This window comes from Peromyscus eremicus, chromosome 19, assembly GCF_949786415.1.
Source record: "Peromyscus eremicus chromosome 19, PerEre_H2_v1, whole genome shotgun sequence".
Classification (NCBI taxonomy): domain Eukaryota; kingdom Metazoa; phylum Chordata; class Mammalia; order Rodentia; family Cricetidae; genus Peromyscus; species Peromyscus eremicus.
The window spans coordinates 52,052,797-52,067,337 of NC_081435.1; the positions used below are offsets into that span (position 1 = coordinate 52,052,797).

The window sequence follows — 14,541 nt, forward strand, 5'->3', positions numbered from 1 at the left end:
GGGTGTTGGCCTCTCTGGCTGTCTTCTACAACCCCTCAACCCCCACACAGTTCGCGGAAATCACTACCTCCTCCACTCCGACCTCGCGACCTGGGTTTGTCAAACAACCGAATTCTAGGAAGACGAAAGTGTACTTTTCAAAGCTATGGCTTTCGAGAGAGCGTTCTCCCTCGTAGTCAGTACCCTAGCTCGGAGCTTTTTAGAAACCAGAGTTGAAAATGCAAATGCCAGCGGAGGCAGACCGTTACCTACCTACAGTAGTAACCTAGGGTGGACAGTCCTCTCTAGAATTTGAGATAAGCGGTACGAGTGTGTGTGTGTGTGTGTGTGTGTGTGTGTGTGTGTGTGTGTGTGCGTGTGTGTGTGTGTGTGTGCGTTGACAGAGGAAACACAACGCGGGTGCAGTCCCCACTATTTTGCATACTCCTTGCCCCCAGGAGAAGTTTGTGGGTCTGTGGATATCAATAATAACAATCTTCGCCCCCAACCCCACGAGTTCTACACTCTCCCCCCTTCTTCCCTGCTCTCTGAAGGAGCAAGCATTTGGTCACCTCGAAACCGCAGCTGCTGGAATTTTAGTTTTGTTTTGCAATCTAGTAGGGCCCTTCTGAAGCCTCATAACTGGGAGATTTATGGGCTGGCCAAGTAATTAAATGGTGTTATTGTGTTAACTTTGCATGCATTAGGGCTGCTTGCGCCGCCGTCAGTGTGAACCTTCCGCCGCCGCCGCCGCCGCCGGCCGCAGCTCTTAGGCAGCCTAGGCGTTCGAGCTGCTGTTCCCCCCATAGATTATGCACATCCCAGTCTCGGAAATTTACCGTGCATTAGAACACATTAGCGCCTGCATTTTAAAAGCTAGACTGCTAGCTCCCTGCGAGGACTCTCGGGAAGTGGCTAAGCTAGGAGACGCGCGTTTGTTTTTTTACCGTACCACAAGCTTACGGGGAGTGAAGAAAAGCTTTGAGGTGAGACTAAAGAAACCGAAGCAATCAACCCAAATTGTAGCTAGCTGCCCAGGAAAGGCGGAAAGCGGAATCTCCCACATAATCCCCCTTGGTGCCCCGCACTCTTGCTTCTTTCTCTCTTCCCCAGCACCCCCCTTCTCCTCCCTTCTTCTCCTTGACGCTTGGTTCCAGGAGCAAAAAAATGAGGGGGGGGGGGGTGGCGAACCGAGCTGTCAGCCAAACCTGAAACGCTCGGCCCCGCCTCCTCCCCATCCATTGGCAGCTGCTCCGAGAAGGTCTGCCTTCCGAGGCCGTTCCTGCCGCGGATTGGTTTCTCTTAATGCCCATCGAGCACGGTCCCGCCCCGGGCCCGGGAGGATAGGTTGGCTGCTCCGGCAAGCGGCAGAGCCCTTCTGGACAGCTCCCGCTCACCCAAACAGAAGACGTCGGCGCCAGAGTGGGCTCGGACATGGCGAGGCAGCGCGCCCGCACAAGCGGCGGGGCCCGGTGATCCCTCCCTCCTTCCCTACCCCCTCCCCTCTCCCGCACGCACGCCCTGTCCGCCCCCACCCCACCCCCACCCCGGGCGCGCCCGCCCGCAGCCCGGGGCACACACCCGCACGCACGCCCCAGCACACTCTCGCACTCGCACGCCCGCCCCCCCCCCCGGAGCCCCGTGGCCGAACCACGCCACGCGTGCCTAGCCAGCCCGCCGGCAGCCCCCGCCGCTCCCACCGCCCCCGGGCCCCGATGGACTGAATGAAGGCTGCCTACACCGCCTATCGATGCCTCACCAAAGACCTAGAAGGCTGCGCCATGAACCCGGAGCTGACAATGGAAAGTCTGGGCACTTTGCACGGGCCGGTCGGCGGCGGCAGCGGCGGGGGCGGCGGCGGGGGCGGCGGGGGCGGGGGCGGGGGCCCGGGCCATGAGCAGGAGCTGCTGGCCAGCCCCAGCCCCCACCACGGGGGCCGCGGCGCTGCTGGCTCGCTGCGTGGCCCGCCGCCGCCGCCGCCGCCGCCAACCGCGCATCAGGAGCTGGGCACCGCGGCGGCGGCGGCGGCAGCCGCGGCGTCGCGCTCGGCCATGGTCACCAGTATGGCCTCGATCCTGGACGGCAGCGACTACCGGCCTGAGCTCTCCATCCCGCTGCACCACGCCATGAGTATGTCCTGCGACTCGTCCCCGCCAGGCATGGGCATGAGCAACACCTACACGACGCTGACGCCGCTCCAGCCGCTGCCACCCATCTCCACGGTGTCAGACAAGTTCCACCACCCGCACCCTCACCACCACCCTCACCACCACCATCACCACCACCATCACCATCAGCGTCTGTCGGGCAACGTCAGTGGCAGCTTCACCCTCATGCGCGACGAGCGCGGGCTTCCGTCCATGAACAACCTTTACAGCCCTTACAAGGAGATGCCTAGCATGACCCAGAGCCTGTCTCCGCTGGCTGCTACCCCGCTGGGCAACGGACTGGGTGGCCTTCACAACGCTCAGCAGAGCCTGCCCAACTATGGTCCGCCGGGCCACGACAAAATGCTCAGCCCCAATTTCGACGCGCACCACACTGCCATGCTGACCCGCGGTGAGCAACACCTGTCCCGAGGCCTGGGCACCCCGCCTGCGGCCATGATGTCTCACCTCAATGGCTTGCACCACCCGGGCCACACTCAGTCCCATGGGCCAGTGCTGGCTCCTAGCCGCGAGCGGCCCCCGTCGTCCTCCTCGGGTTCGCAGGTGGCCACGTCGGGACAGCTGGAGGAGATCAACACCAAAGAGGTGGCCCAGCGTATCACCGCCGAGCTGAAGCGCTACAGCATCCCGCAGGCGATCTTCGCACAGAGGGTTCTATGCCGCTCTCAGGGCACTCTCTCCGACCTGCTCCGGAATCCCAAACCCTGGAGTAAACTCAAATCTGGCAGGGAGACCTTCCGCAGGATGTGGAAGTGGCTGCAGGAGCCCGAGTTCCAGCGCATGTCTGCCTTACGCCTGGCAGGTAAGCTCAGGGGCAGCCGGCAGCCAGGCTGCTGGGGAAACAGCCCCCGTGTGTTTGTAGGGCTGGTCTGTGCGCGGGTTCTGGTCTTCAGCTGTGTGCTCCCTTCTCTCCTGTATACGTCCCCTTTCTTCTCTTTCTTTTCCTTCCGTTTTCACTTTCTCTTCTCCCCTTTATTTCTCTTCTCCCCCCCCCTTTTTTTTTTGCTTCTCGATTGTTTTCTCACTCATTGCCTCTGAGTTCTCATTGCCCCCTCCCTTTCATGTGTCCGCTTATCAGTGTGCTGACCTTTCCCCTCCTCCTACAGTGGGAGGTGGGATCGGGGCTCCTGGTGTCCTCTAGAACCCCTGTTTTTCGAGAGCTGCCGTTAGCCAAAAACCGGTGTACTTGAACTTTCTTAGGACAATGCATTTCCGTGTTCCAGGGTGCCTAGTCTCCTAATGTAGATGCTTTTGACTGTTAGCGGGGTTTGCTCCTTAGAAAAGAAAAAGTTCTTCACTCTCCTCCTACCCACCAAAGCAGGCAAACTTCTTTGGTCACTGGAGGAGATACACCCTTACGCAGCGCTTGGGAACTGAGGGCCAGGATACAACACCGCTTCCAGAACCTATTTGAGGCTTTGGTGTTAGCCCAAGGACTTTATGACCCACCAAAAGAGCGGAGTCTGGCCGACTCCGGTGTCACTGACTACAGGAAAGAGGGTGCAAAGACGAAGGTTGAGGCTGTCACATTCGTCGCTTTGGAAAGGAGACACCAGAGTAAGGAGCTCCTTGCCTCACTGGCCTGCAGCCCTTGCTGGGCTACGAGCCTTCGCAAGGGTTTGCTGAGGTTTGACAGGACTCCGAGAGAGCTTAAGCTCTCAGAAAGAGGTGCTGAGAAATTAAGATGCGAGTTAGTTAATGCTTCTTGGCCTCGGCAAGCTGTAAGCTCCGCCTTTGCATTAAGCGGGCGCTGATTGTACGCGTAGCGGCGGCGTGGCGGGGAGGGCTAGCAGCCCGCGGCAGGGGACCGGTCAACGCGCGGGTTACATTGTTCTGGAGCGGGCACCAGCTCTCTGTGCCTCCTCTAGCGGCCGAGAGGCGAGGTACAGCCCTCTATTGTTCTAGGAACACTGAAACCTCCGGTGTGGGCGGTGGGTGCAAGACCGAAAGACGCAGCCCAGGCTGCGGCTGACTCAGTTGCGAGCTTTTGTGCTGCACGCAGACCCCCTCTTCCAGAGTGCCACGACTGCTCTACCCCCAGGCCTGAACAGCGAATCCAGACGGGCAAGGTGTCCAGACCTCCCACTGGTGAGGACATACAACACCCAGCTGCAAGCCTGGCCGGGCGACTTCTCAGAAAAGGCTTGGTGCTCTAGAACAATTAGTGTTGGCCTTAGTTTGCATAAAGCCCGCATTGAGGCTCCAGGGGTCTGAATCAGGCCCTCACTGCTCACTAGCGCTCTGGATCTGCTAGCTCAGGTGTCCACTCGGTCCCCCAGGACTTTTGTCGGGTGCATCCTACGGTTGCCTAGCAGGACTAGGTCACTACTTCGGAGGAGGAGGCGTTTCCGCCTCCTTTGGCTACCGTTGGATTTTGTTCACTGCTCAGTAACCTCCCCTATCAGTCTAAAAGGGTAAACAAACAAACAAAAACAAAAAGAGAAAAACAAAACAAAACCGAGATTTGATCCAGAGACCTCCAGTCAAAATCAGTGGGCTGAGGACACTTCTGGAGTTCGAAGTTGACTTTCTCTCTCTCTCTCTTTTTTTTTTTCCTCCATTAGTTTATTCTTCATCCTCTCCTACATTTTCCTCAGATTTGCTCCTGGCCCCCAGCAAAGACAAAGCTGTGAGGGCTGGGGGCCTGGCGACAGTTCCCATGGTAGCAACTCTTTGTTTTAGACTCCCCTCTCCCCAATACAGGAGGCCCTAGCTCCAAGGGGTCTCCAGCCTCGGCTGGCTTCCAGCGCTCGCTCGGGGGCTAGAAGGAACTTGGCAGCTGCTCTTTGGGGTACAGTAAAAGGCTGGATGACAGCTGTTCTTCTCTGGCCCATCTCGGAGCGCTGCCGCCCCCTCACGCCGGTCGGGCAAAGGACAAGGCTGTTGGGAAAAAACGCTAGCGTTCTGCCCGCGTAGGTCTTGAAAGTTAAGCCTCGCCGTGCTATGAGATCTTGCTGCAGCCGCAGGAGGAAGAGTGTGGTACCTGGGGCTTTCCGCCTCAAACTCCTGGAGAGTTGCCGGGTGGCTCCTAGAGAGAGGCAAGCCTTCCAGACCACAGACCAGGTAGAGCGATGTTTCGGCGGCGGGGGACGCCGAAGGGGAAGTGCGCTGAGGACCCGGCCTTGCTCAAACATTTAAATGTGAGTCTGTTTTTATTACCCTAGGTGAAAAGGGACAAGTGTCTTCGCCTTTTTATCTCGCCGTTTTATCAGCAACTACAAGTGTGTCGAGTGGTTATTATCACGGAGGAGGCTTTTCAGTACGGGGTCAGTAGATCAGTCTCTTCAGACACTGTGGCAAAAGCGGGGACAAGTAAATAGGTATTATGTGCTCAGTAGAGTAGGGAACAGAAGCACACAGGGGAGAAAAGGGAGGCCTTTTGATTGTTATTGATCGATGGGAAACCCCGCTGGGAAGCAGCCCGGGCCCAGGCCTTTGGGACCCTGAGGTTAAGCAAGCCAGCGACTCCCCGGGATGGCCGTCCCAGCCCAGCACCTACTCGATCTGGGGCCACTTCCGGCCACCCATTCACATTATCGTTGTTCATTCTCATTCTCTCTCTCTCTCTCTCTCTCTCTCTCTCTCTCTCTCTCTCTCTCTCTCCCTCTCCACCCTTTATCATTTTGAGACCCGTCTGGACAGGGATTGGAGGGACTCCAAGTGGAAACCTTTGAGTTGGCCACCATATTCAAGCTCTACCTTTAGGTCAAGTACATCCCAGTCACCTGAAGACTAGATCTTCCAGCCTGCCCATGCATGCAAGCTCCCGGTCTCTCTCTGCTGCTGGCACAGCCAAGTCCAGGTTACTCTAGAGAGGACCCGGGAGGATGCTGGGGAAGCTTGGATTGTCCCAACACAGAAGTCAGAGAAAGGAACTCTACCTGCGCTGGGTGGTGAGAACAGCAAGGGGTTGAAACCGGCCCAATCGGCTGGGAGTGGCCCAAGACGGGATCCCGCTGGGCGGTTCTTATTATCCCGGCCTGAGGACAAACTCACGCAGGTTTGAGCACACTTTCTAGGGCTTTGATCCTCAAGGGCCTTCTGCACCGCGCACAAAAGCAAACTAGGAGGGACCTGGAGAGCTGGGGGGGGGGGGCGGGGGGAGACACCTGAGTTCATTGCCAGGTGGAGGAAAACCGAGACTTTAAAGATGAGGGTTTTTTCCCCCCACGCAGGAAAACAATAGCGTGGCTGCTATTACTTTCCTAGCTGAGGTGTCTCTGCCTCCTGGGCACCGGCCTCTGAGATTGGCCCTCCGGGAGCCGGGCTCTAGTGCCAACTGCGGGAAGACAATGTGGCCTTCTCCAGAAAGCAGTCCCCCAGACAGTCAGGATGGAGCCCACGCAGTTCAGGTAGTCTAAGACCCTTAACCAGCCCGACGTCGGACCCACTTGACGGCCGCCGTAGTGGTATGGTCGGAGCATCGACTGGCCTATGGCTTCTGCCCAGGCACACTTACCTGCGCGTCTCCAGCCGCGAGCTACAGGTATTTAGATGTCGCGGGAGAGCGGTTTTTGCTAAACGGAAGGACTGGAAGAGGGCCTCCACCTTAGAGTTCCTTCAGTTCCCCACCCAGCCTTCCCCACCGTCTTGTTTCTCCAACCCGGGGCCCAGCCCGCCACTCTCAGGGACTTAGTTCCGGGAGGCGAGCCGGGAGGCCAAACCCTACACACGTCCGTGCAGAACAGACTGATCGGTTAGCCTGCTGGCTGATCCGATTAATAACTGAAAAGCTCACCACCGGCGTCCGTCCGTGCTTCAAGTCCCTAGCCCCCAAAGAACGCCTTCCTAACACAGATTGAGAACGGCAGGAGCTTGCGGAGGAGGCGGGACGCGAGGGAGCTGAGTGGATCCGAGCTCCAGGAGTATTCCAGGCCGCCGGGAACGGTGGATTAGAGGGGCCGCGCATTTATTTTTATTCCAGGCTTTCCACCGTGTGGTTATGCCACTTTCTCAAACAAATGTGTATACGGAGGGAGATCGATGCTGATAATGTTTAGAAGATTAAAAGAGCATTAATGCTGGCAACAATAACGTAAACGTGTGGACCCAGATTTCATTGATCTGGAACCTGATCCGGCGCGATTCCAGTAAGTCCGACGGCGGCGCAGCGTACTCTTCCCAGAAGAACGCTCGCCAGTGCCCAGGATCCCTGGCGCTCCGGCCACGCCACTTCGCCAGCTGGGGCCAGGTTCTCAGGTCTGACCGCAACTCCTCCCACGAGTAGCCAGCGGAGCCAGCTCCATTCCTGCTAAGGTTTCCTTAGTCTTGCGCTGGACTTCTGAGCCCTCTCCCCCCACCCTGTGCACACACAATACACTCTCTGCACTCCCTGGAGTGATTCAGTTGGTGGCCGGGCGGCAAAAAAGGGTGCCTCGGTTCTCCCTACCCTTGACACCGTAGTACTTGGTCCAACGGGTCTCTCTCTCTCTCTCTCTCTCTCTCTCTCTCTCTCTCTCTCTCTCTCTCTCTCTCACATCAAAACCGTCCTGGAAAGCCCCTTAATTTTGTAATTCGTTCTCGATAGAAGTAACGTGTCTAAAGCTGCCTGTGAACGTCGCGCTTTAATGATCCGTGTACCCCCCCACACACACCCGGCGCCCGAGCGCCTCCCCCCAACCCCGTCCTTACAGGTTTCAACACTGAAAGTCCTACTTGGAGACTTTGCATCGATGTGTTAGTTGGACTGTTAAACTCAGCCTCAGTAACAAATGCCTGGGCTTCACCCCTCAGTATGGCCCGCTCTGCGGTGGCCCAACTGGGTCAGCTAGTGTGGAAGGAGCTTGTCTTCTGCCTTGAAGTGGCTGCGATCCTGGGCAAGGGATTTTAGGAGAACACCCGCCCCACACTTTTCCACCTGATTCTGAGGCCACAAGCTCTTCCATGGTGTGTGTGTGTGTGTGTGTGTGTGTGTGTGTGTGTGTGTGTGTGTGTGTGTGTTGGGGGGTTATGAGTGTGTGTGTGTGTGTGTGTGTGTGTGTGTGTGTGTGTGTGTGTGTAGGGGAGTTGCTGCTCTGGGACACACTGAATCTGCCAGATTTAAAAAAAAAAAAAAAAAACTCTAGAACTTTTCCTTTTCATCTAGCGGGGAGGGGGAAGAGCTACACCTGTAATCCCTTTCCTTGCAAAATGATGGCTTGCTCTTTGAGAAGAAGCATTGAAGTGAATTTTCTAGAGAGAGGGCAAGAGCTGTTTTAGTTGTTTGTAATTACATATAATTATGAGAAAACTAATATTTTCCTTCGACGAGGTGTTTTCCTACTTTCTCCAAAAAGGGGTGGGGAGAGATATAAATCTTGTGTTCTGCTTTGAAATGTGGGAACAAGCAAGTGGTTATTTCTTATCTTTCCACCAGGAGCTTCCCTTAAAACAAGGGAACCCCCCTGCAGAACACCTTAGTTTTGCAGATCACAAAGTACCCTATTCCCTAAAAGCCGTGTGGTCACCAGATACCCTGATAATCATAGATGGCTTCCTTTTGGAGTGGAAGGCAACTGGCCCACTACCCACAAGCTCTGGAGGATAGATTCCTCTCCCCCTCTAGGAGAACTGAGTAAGCCTTTGTTGAGTGGGAGTCTTAGATTATCCCCACCCCATTTAGAATCTAAACAGCAGGATTCCTCATGAGAGGTGTAGGGTGGGGATTAAATTGATTGTTCCACATTCTCTTTGTCCCCATAATGTCTTGGCAGTAGTTCCATTCTTAAGTCAGGACCGTTCAGAGAGCCCAGGACCCTACATCTGCTTTCCAGGAATTTATTTGATGACCACCTCTCTTCGGCTTCTCTCCGTTTAAAATATCCACTTGCACAGGAGACCAGAGGAATAGAGGAGGAGAGCCCTTGGGAAGAAAATGCTGTGTAGTTCATAGCTAGTGGTAAGGGTTGTCAGAAAATTTCTTTGCAAAAAGTGGTATCATCCTGGGGATCCCTAGAGAAATGAAAGCCTCATAGGAAAAGCAGAGAGATCCAGTTTCTGGGTTCTTGCCAAAGGAAGAGAAACAAGGAGGGCGTAAATAGAAATAATTATCTGGATAAATGGCCCTGGGGAAGAGGAGGAGATAGGGGCACCTTTGGACTTCAACTTCATCTGCACCCTCTCTGGGTAGTATTTACCTTCACCCTTCTGGGGACTCTTTTCTCCCTGCCGAACTGAGGAGTGCCATTTCCTGCAAAGGAGTAACTCCTCTTCATGGGCTGAGTGCAGTCAAAAGAAGTGTGCGGTCCTTCAGTTTGTCTGGTGCGGAGGAGACAGAGCAGCTTCCTCCTGGTGAGAGACGATACCACTGCTCTTCAGTCCAGCCTTTCCTTCAACCAACCTCAGCACCCTTGAGGGAGAAGTTTCCCAAGTATCAGGCAAAACAGTGATTGTAAAGATCACACCCGGGGTGTGTTGGGGTAGGGAAGTAGGAGGCAGGGAAGTTGACTGGGTATCCCAGACTTGTGATTCCTGGAAGGCACAGAGACAGAGATTGTCTCACTTGGAAAGTAGGATTCCTAGAAGCTGTGGGCACTTGCTATGAATAAAAATCCCACATGGATTTTCCCAGAGGGCCAGGAGGCTCTGCATTCCTCCTTGGTGCCTCTCACCACTTGAGGATTCATTACTCTTTCTGGAAAGAGCAGACTTTGTTTGGGTTGGAAGCACACCTCCAGTGTAATTTAATCAGCATTGGACTTCGGCTCCTGTAATCAAATATACATATACTTTCTCCTGGAGGAAGAAAAATAATTTCTCTGTAACCGGTATTGACTTGAAATTGTGTGATTTCTGGAAGGTATCACATTTTTAAAGGGGAAGGTACAATTACGGGGAAAGAACCCACCATTTCCATGGCTTGCCTTGTCATTACTAAGAAGACCCAGTTACCTAAGAAGGGGCAAAATGAGCACTCACAGGGCTCAAGTGTTCAGCCTCTCTAGTTGCAGATATCTCAATACAGCTTCTATGCAGCCGGCCTCTTAGATCTATATTGATAGGAAGCTAGATTGACTGGCTCACCAGATCCCAGAATATGAGTTTTATATTTCCTGGACATTCTTAAAGGAACCTGTCTGTCCTGCATCTTGCTCCCCTCTTTGGAGAGGTCACACAGGCAGGGGGTTCTGGATGTGCCAGAAGTCAGTCGTTGCTTGGTGGCTATTACCAGCACATTCCCCGTTCTTCCCTACAGCATCTCCCTAGGGCAGCTTGGTCTCCCCACCTCCTGAGGTGAGGCTTTGGGTTTTGCCCAAGCTGAGTCTGTTAGGGAATCTGTTGTAAACACAGATCCATTGATTTGCATTTGTCAGAGAGTAAAGTTAAACCAGTGAAAAGAGAAGCCCTTACCCTTTTATGCAGGGCCAGGGAAACCTTTCATATTGATCCTATTGATCCAACCTTTCCCTTTAAGGAAACCACATAGTTAAAGACCCTCGTTCAATAGATTTACCCTTCGTGCTTATGATATTCCTCTAAGTGTTCTCATCTAGGATAGCTGGGCATTAAGCCCACATTCCAAGCCAAACAAAAAATGAAAAGGGGGAATGAAAGGGGAGGGAGGGGGGAGGGAGGCAGAATTGTGGGAAGTGAAATTAAATCAGACTGAAATGTATAGTGACACAGCTGGGGATGTTTTGATCATTCTGAGATGACATGCAGAGATAAAGATAAATTAGATGCATTTAGCATCTTCCTCCCCACCCCCCCACCCCCACCCCCCACCCCCGCATTTTCCCACAAATGAAAATCAGTTTCTATGCATAGACTAGCAGTGTCTTAGGAACATCATTTCCTAATGTAAGGTGATTTCAATCAAACCACTAACCTGGCTCATTTAAACTGGTTCGTGTAAAAGCACTATTGTGGCCACAATAATTATTTTGGTTTGTTTGTAGAAAATCAAGACTAGAATTATCCCTACAAATGCAATATCTTTGACTCCATATAAGACCATGGATACCAAAACCACTTAGGTGGGGCTTAGAGCCACATGCTATGATGGAAGGAGTAGAACCCAGCTTAAGAATGGAATACAGGGTTTCCTGCAGAGCAATGTAGTTGAAATGGAAGTTGCTACATATGGCTTAGTGTTCCTCTGGTTTGCAGATATGAAAATGAAAGTCCCTTTGTCCTTTGAACTATTGGCACAATCCCATCTTTTTTTTTTTTTTTTTTTTTTTTTTTTTGTCCTGGCCCTTTTTGCTCCGTAAGTAACTCCATTCGTGATTTTTTTTGCAATGTGGCACATGGATTATTCTCAATTGGTTATCTCTTGGGTTGTTTTTGTACACTTGTGTTTGTTTTATGTGATTGAAAAATATTAATGATTCCTTAGGTGAGCTAATGTATTTATCTGCTGAGTGAGTTCAAAGGGCAGAGTTCAGCTATGGTTCAGATTAATTGAACAGGAAGCAGTGGGCTCTCTAGGCTGTGCTGGACAAGGACTAGCCCCTGAAACTATCACTCTTAGCAAACACACAATGTCACTGTCCTTATCCTGGAGTCTGATGTAAGGAGGCTCGGATTGACTTGGGTTGCCTGTTTAAAAAACCCAAAGCAAGGCACAGCAACTGCAGCAAAACCCCAGAGCCCCCCTCCGGGAAGAAGAGTTTTCTCATTGGCTAATTGCTTTATTGGTCGCCTGACCTGCAGAGCAGCTGCAGGAGCCTGGATGAAGGCTTAGGCCTTGGAATAATGTGATCCATTAGAACAGGGTAAGGCATTTTTTTTGTTTACTCAATTGAAGCTCCCTGCAAAGTGCCATTAACCCCATCCCAAATGTGTGTGTGCTGCAAAAGCCAGAGGTCACACTAGTCATCTGCTGGTGGAGCCAGCCTCTGCCCCTAGTCCAAGGGAGAGAGCATCTTGCTGGCTTCGCCCTTCCTTGGAGTTTGGCATAGCCTTTTGGGCCCTTCCAGGGTTTTGACCAGAGCTAATAGTTTCACCACTTGTTTACATTTCCCAACTGCTGAATCATGTTATTGCTGATTAAACAGTTTTGATCTGAACACCAGTGTGTATGCGCATGCGTGAGTGAGTGAGCACACCACACACACACACACACACACACACACACACACACACACCCTCCCCCACTAACCCTCTCTATTCTATTTATGTTCCCTCCATTACTGTGCATTACAGTAAATAGAATTGTGCACACAATGCTTTTAGCAGAAATATAGGATGGATATGTTACTTGGATCAAACAGAAGGTACAGATTGGAGCAGGAGCAGAGTTAAGACTTGCCACACAGACACTTGTAACTACAGTTTCACCTTCTGGGAGTCTCTGGTCAGTTGTGTGCCTCACCTCACCTCACCCAAGGTCAAACCCCCTTCCTTCGCTTCCTTTCTGGAATCAGCGTTCCATTCCTTACCTTCCACACTGCTGTCTGCTGCAAACACTGCCTTCCTAGATATATCATAAGGGGACCTCTCCATGCTCACTGGAGCCTCTAGTCTCTGCTTCTTCTAATGCATTGCCAAGGAGAAACCAAAGAACAGTTCTGCCTGGAGTGAGGTCTTGGCCCGTGGAGCCGATGCGGTAATGCTATCCTGCTCAGCTGGGTGGTGTTTAGGGTGGGGTGGCAGAGAAAACAAGAAGTTCGAGTGAGACAAAAGAGCAGTGGTTACCTGTGGAAGAAGAAAGGCACAGCCCATGGCGCCAGGGACGTGCAAAGGCAAAATATTGTAAAGGAGACAAGAGAGAAGGGGGTGTGGTGAGAGCTAGAACGAGAAAGGCAGAGACCCGAGCCAGTGAGGTAGACTTGAAGCCTAAGGGTGGAGCTGGCTGTAGCTCTGTGAGATGTGACTGTTTCCAAAGTGTCCTCAAATCCACCCCAGCCAGGACCCTCCCTGCACCCCGCTCCGACCCCAGTGCCTGTGGGTGGGTTGCAGCCTCGCACCGACAGAGCTTCAGCACCACGAACAGCACCGCATAGCCGCCCTCGGCTGGCTGTGGGACCCTCAGCCTGGACCAGAGAGGTGTGCTGGCATGAGAAGGATCATAGCTCCAGCTCTGTAGATTTCTGTGCCCAGATTAAAAATAGTGCCTCAGGTTTTCCTCGTGCTGGATGATTTCTTGGGCAAGAAGATGCTTAAAAACCAAACAAGAAAAACTCACCTTGCCTCCCAAAGGGGGAAAAGCCGAGTGTCTGCAAAAAGACGGAGTGAAGGTTGTCAGGATTTAGCTTTTTTTTTCCTCCATGTTGTTTTCAAAGTCACCAACTGATGCTCTCAACATGGTTTTTAAGATGTAAGGTTCCTTTTAAGCTCTACGGCTGAGTCTTCCTCTCCTCCCAGGTATGTACACAAATGGATGCTTTGGCTCTCCACCTGCATCCTTCCGGTTTTTGAAAACACAAGCCTCGTCATATTGAGCAGCATTCTCACAGTACAATCCGCAGTGATGTTTCAGAGAGACACCAGTTATGAGACACTAACTCATATAAACCTAGAGTCCAAGTTGAGCTGCCCAAGTGTCGCCGGTGATGGGGCTGTGTTTAAGAAGATACTTTCTACCAGATGCTCCCCCACACAAAAAGAGCCAAGAGCCAAGATGTTGAGGCTGCCCTGTGGACTTACCCAAACTAATTAACATGCAAAGCCTTCTTTTGCTTTATTTCAAGGGCCTCCAGTTCTGGCCTCATCTATTACTAAGTGGCTACTGGGGAGTCAGAGCCTAGGGACAGAAGAGCGACTCCTTTACAAGAAGGCCAAGGGCAAAATACATGACTTTCTTTTCCTCTGGCAATTCATTTTGAAATTTTAGGTGATGCTTTATGAAGATAAAACCGCTCATATCTATAAACTAGTTTTGAGTACATTCAGAAAGCTGATTAAAGTGGTTTGTTCAAGCTGTGTAATCTCAATTTTCAGACATCCCTTCCTAAGCAGGTATTGGGTTATGCTTTTGAAATCTTTTCTAGTAAAACACAGATAGTCAGCATAGCCCCTTTGAAATCTCTCTCTCTCTCTCTCTCTCTCTCTCTCTCTCTCTCTCTCTCTCTCTCTTTCTCTCTCTCGTATTAACACTGCAAGATGTAGTACTGAATTCACTGTCTTTGTAGTGGTCTCAGTAGGGCTTTTAAAATATACTTTGGCAAGATGTCACATAGTAGGGCCTTTTCTACATAGTCTTTGACTCTAAACATTAAAAGATACATGGAATAAAATAGCTTCATATCTTTCCAAATTAATGGCATAGACGCCTAACTCTAAGATATATAGAAATTTTTTCATGGATTCACTGCCTCCTACTGTGTACCAAAGTTCACCTCGGGTCACATTCAAGGTACAAGAGCAGGTGTCTTACATCTGATCCCTTTTGCCGTTTTTTCTGAAGAGGGAGAAGTGGTCTCGGTATTGAAGGCTAAATCCTCTGACTTGTTCTTAGCTTCTGGCTCAGGAC

At 52.1% G+C, this 14,541-nt stretch overlaps 1 protein-coding gene across 1 annotated transcript in view; it reads left to right on the forward strand.

The window, feature by feature from the left end:
- Window positions 1–1,703: 1,703 nt before the first annotated feature.
- The window catches only part of Onecut2 (one cut homeobox 2), a 43,731-nt gene continuing 30,893 nt past the window's right edge, over window positions 1,704–14,541 (forward strand). Inside the window, exon 1 of the mRNA XM_059246528.1 lies at window positions 1,704–2,949. Within this exon, the coding sequence (XP_059102511.1) occupies window positions 1,704–2,949 (1,246 nt within the window). The remainder of the gene's footprint in view (window positions 2,950–14,541) is intronic.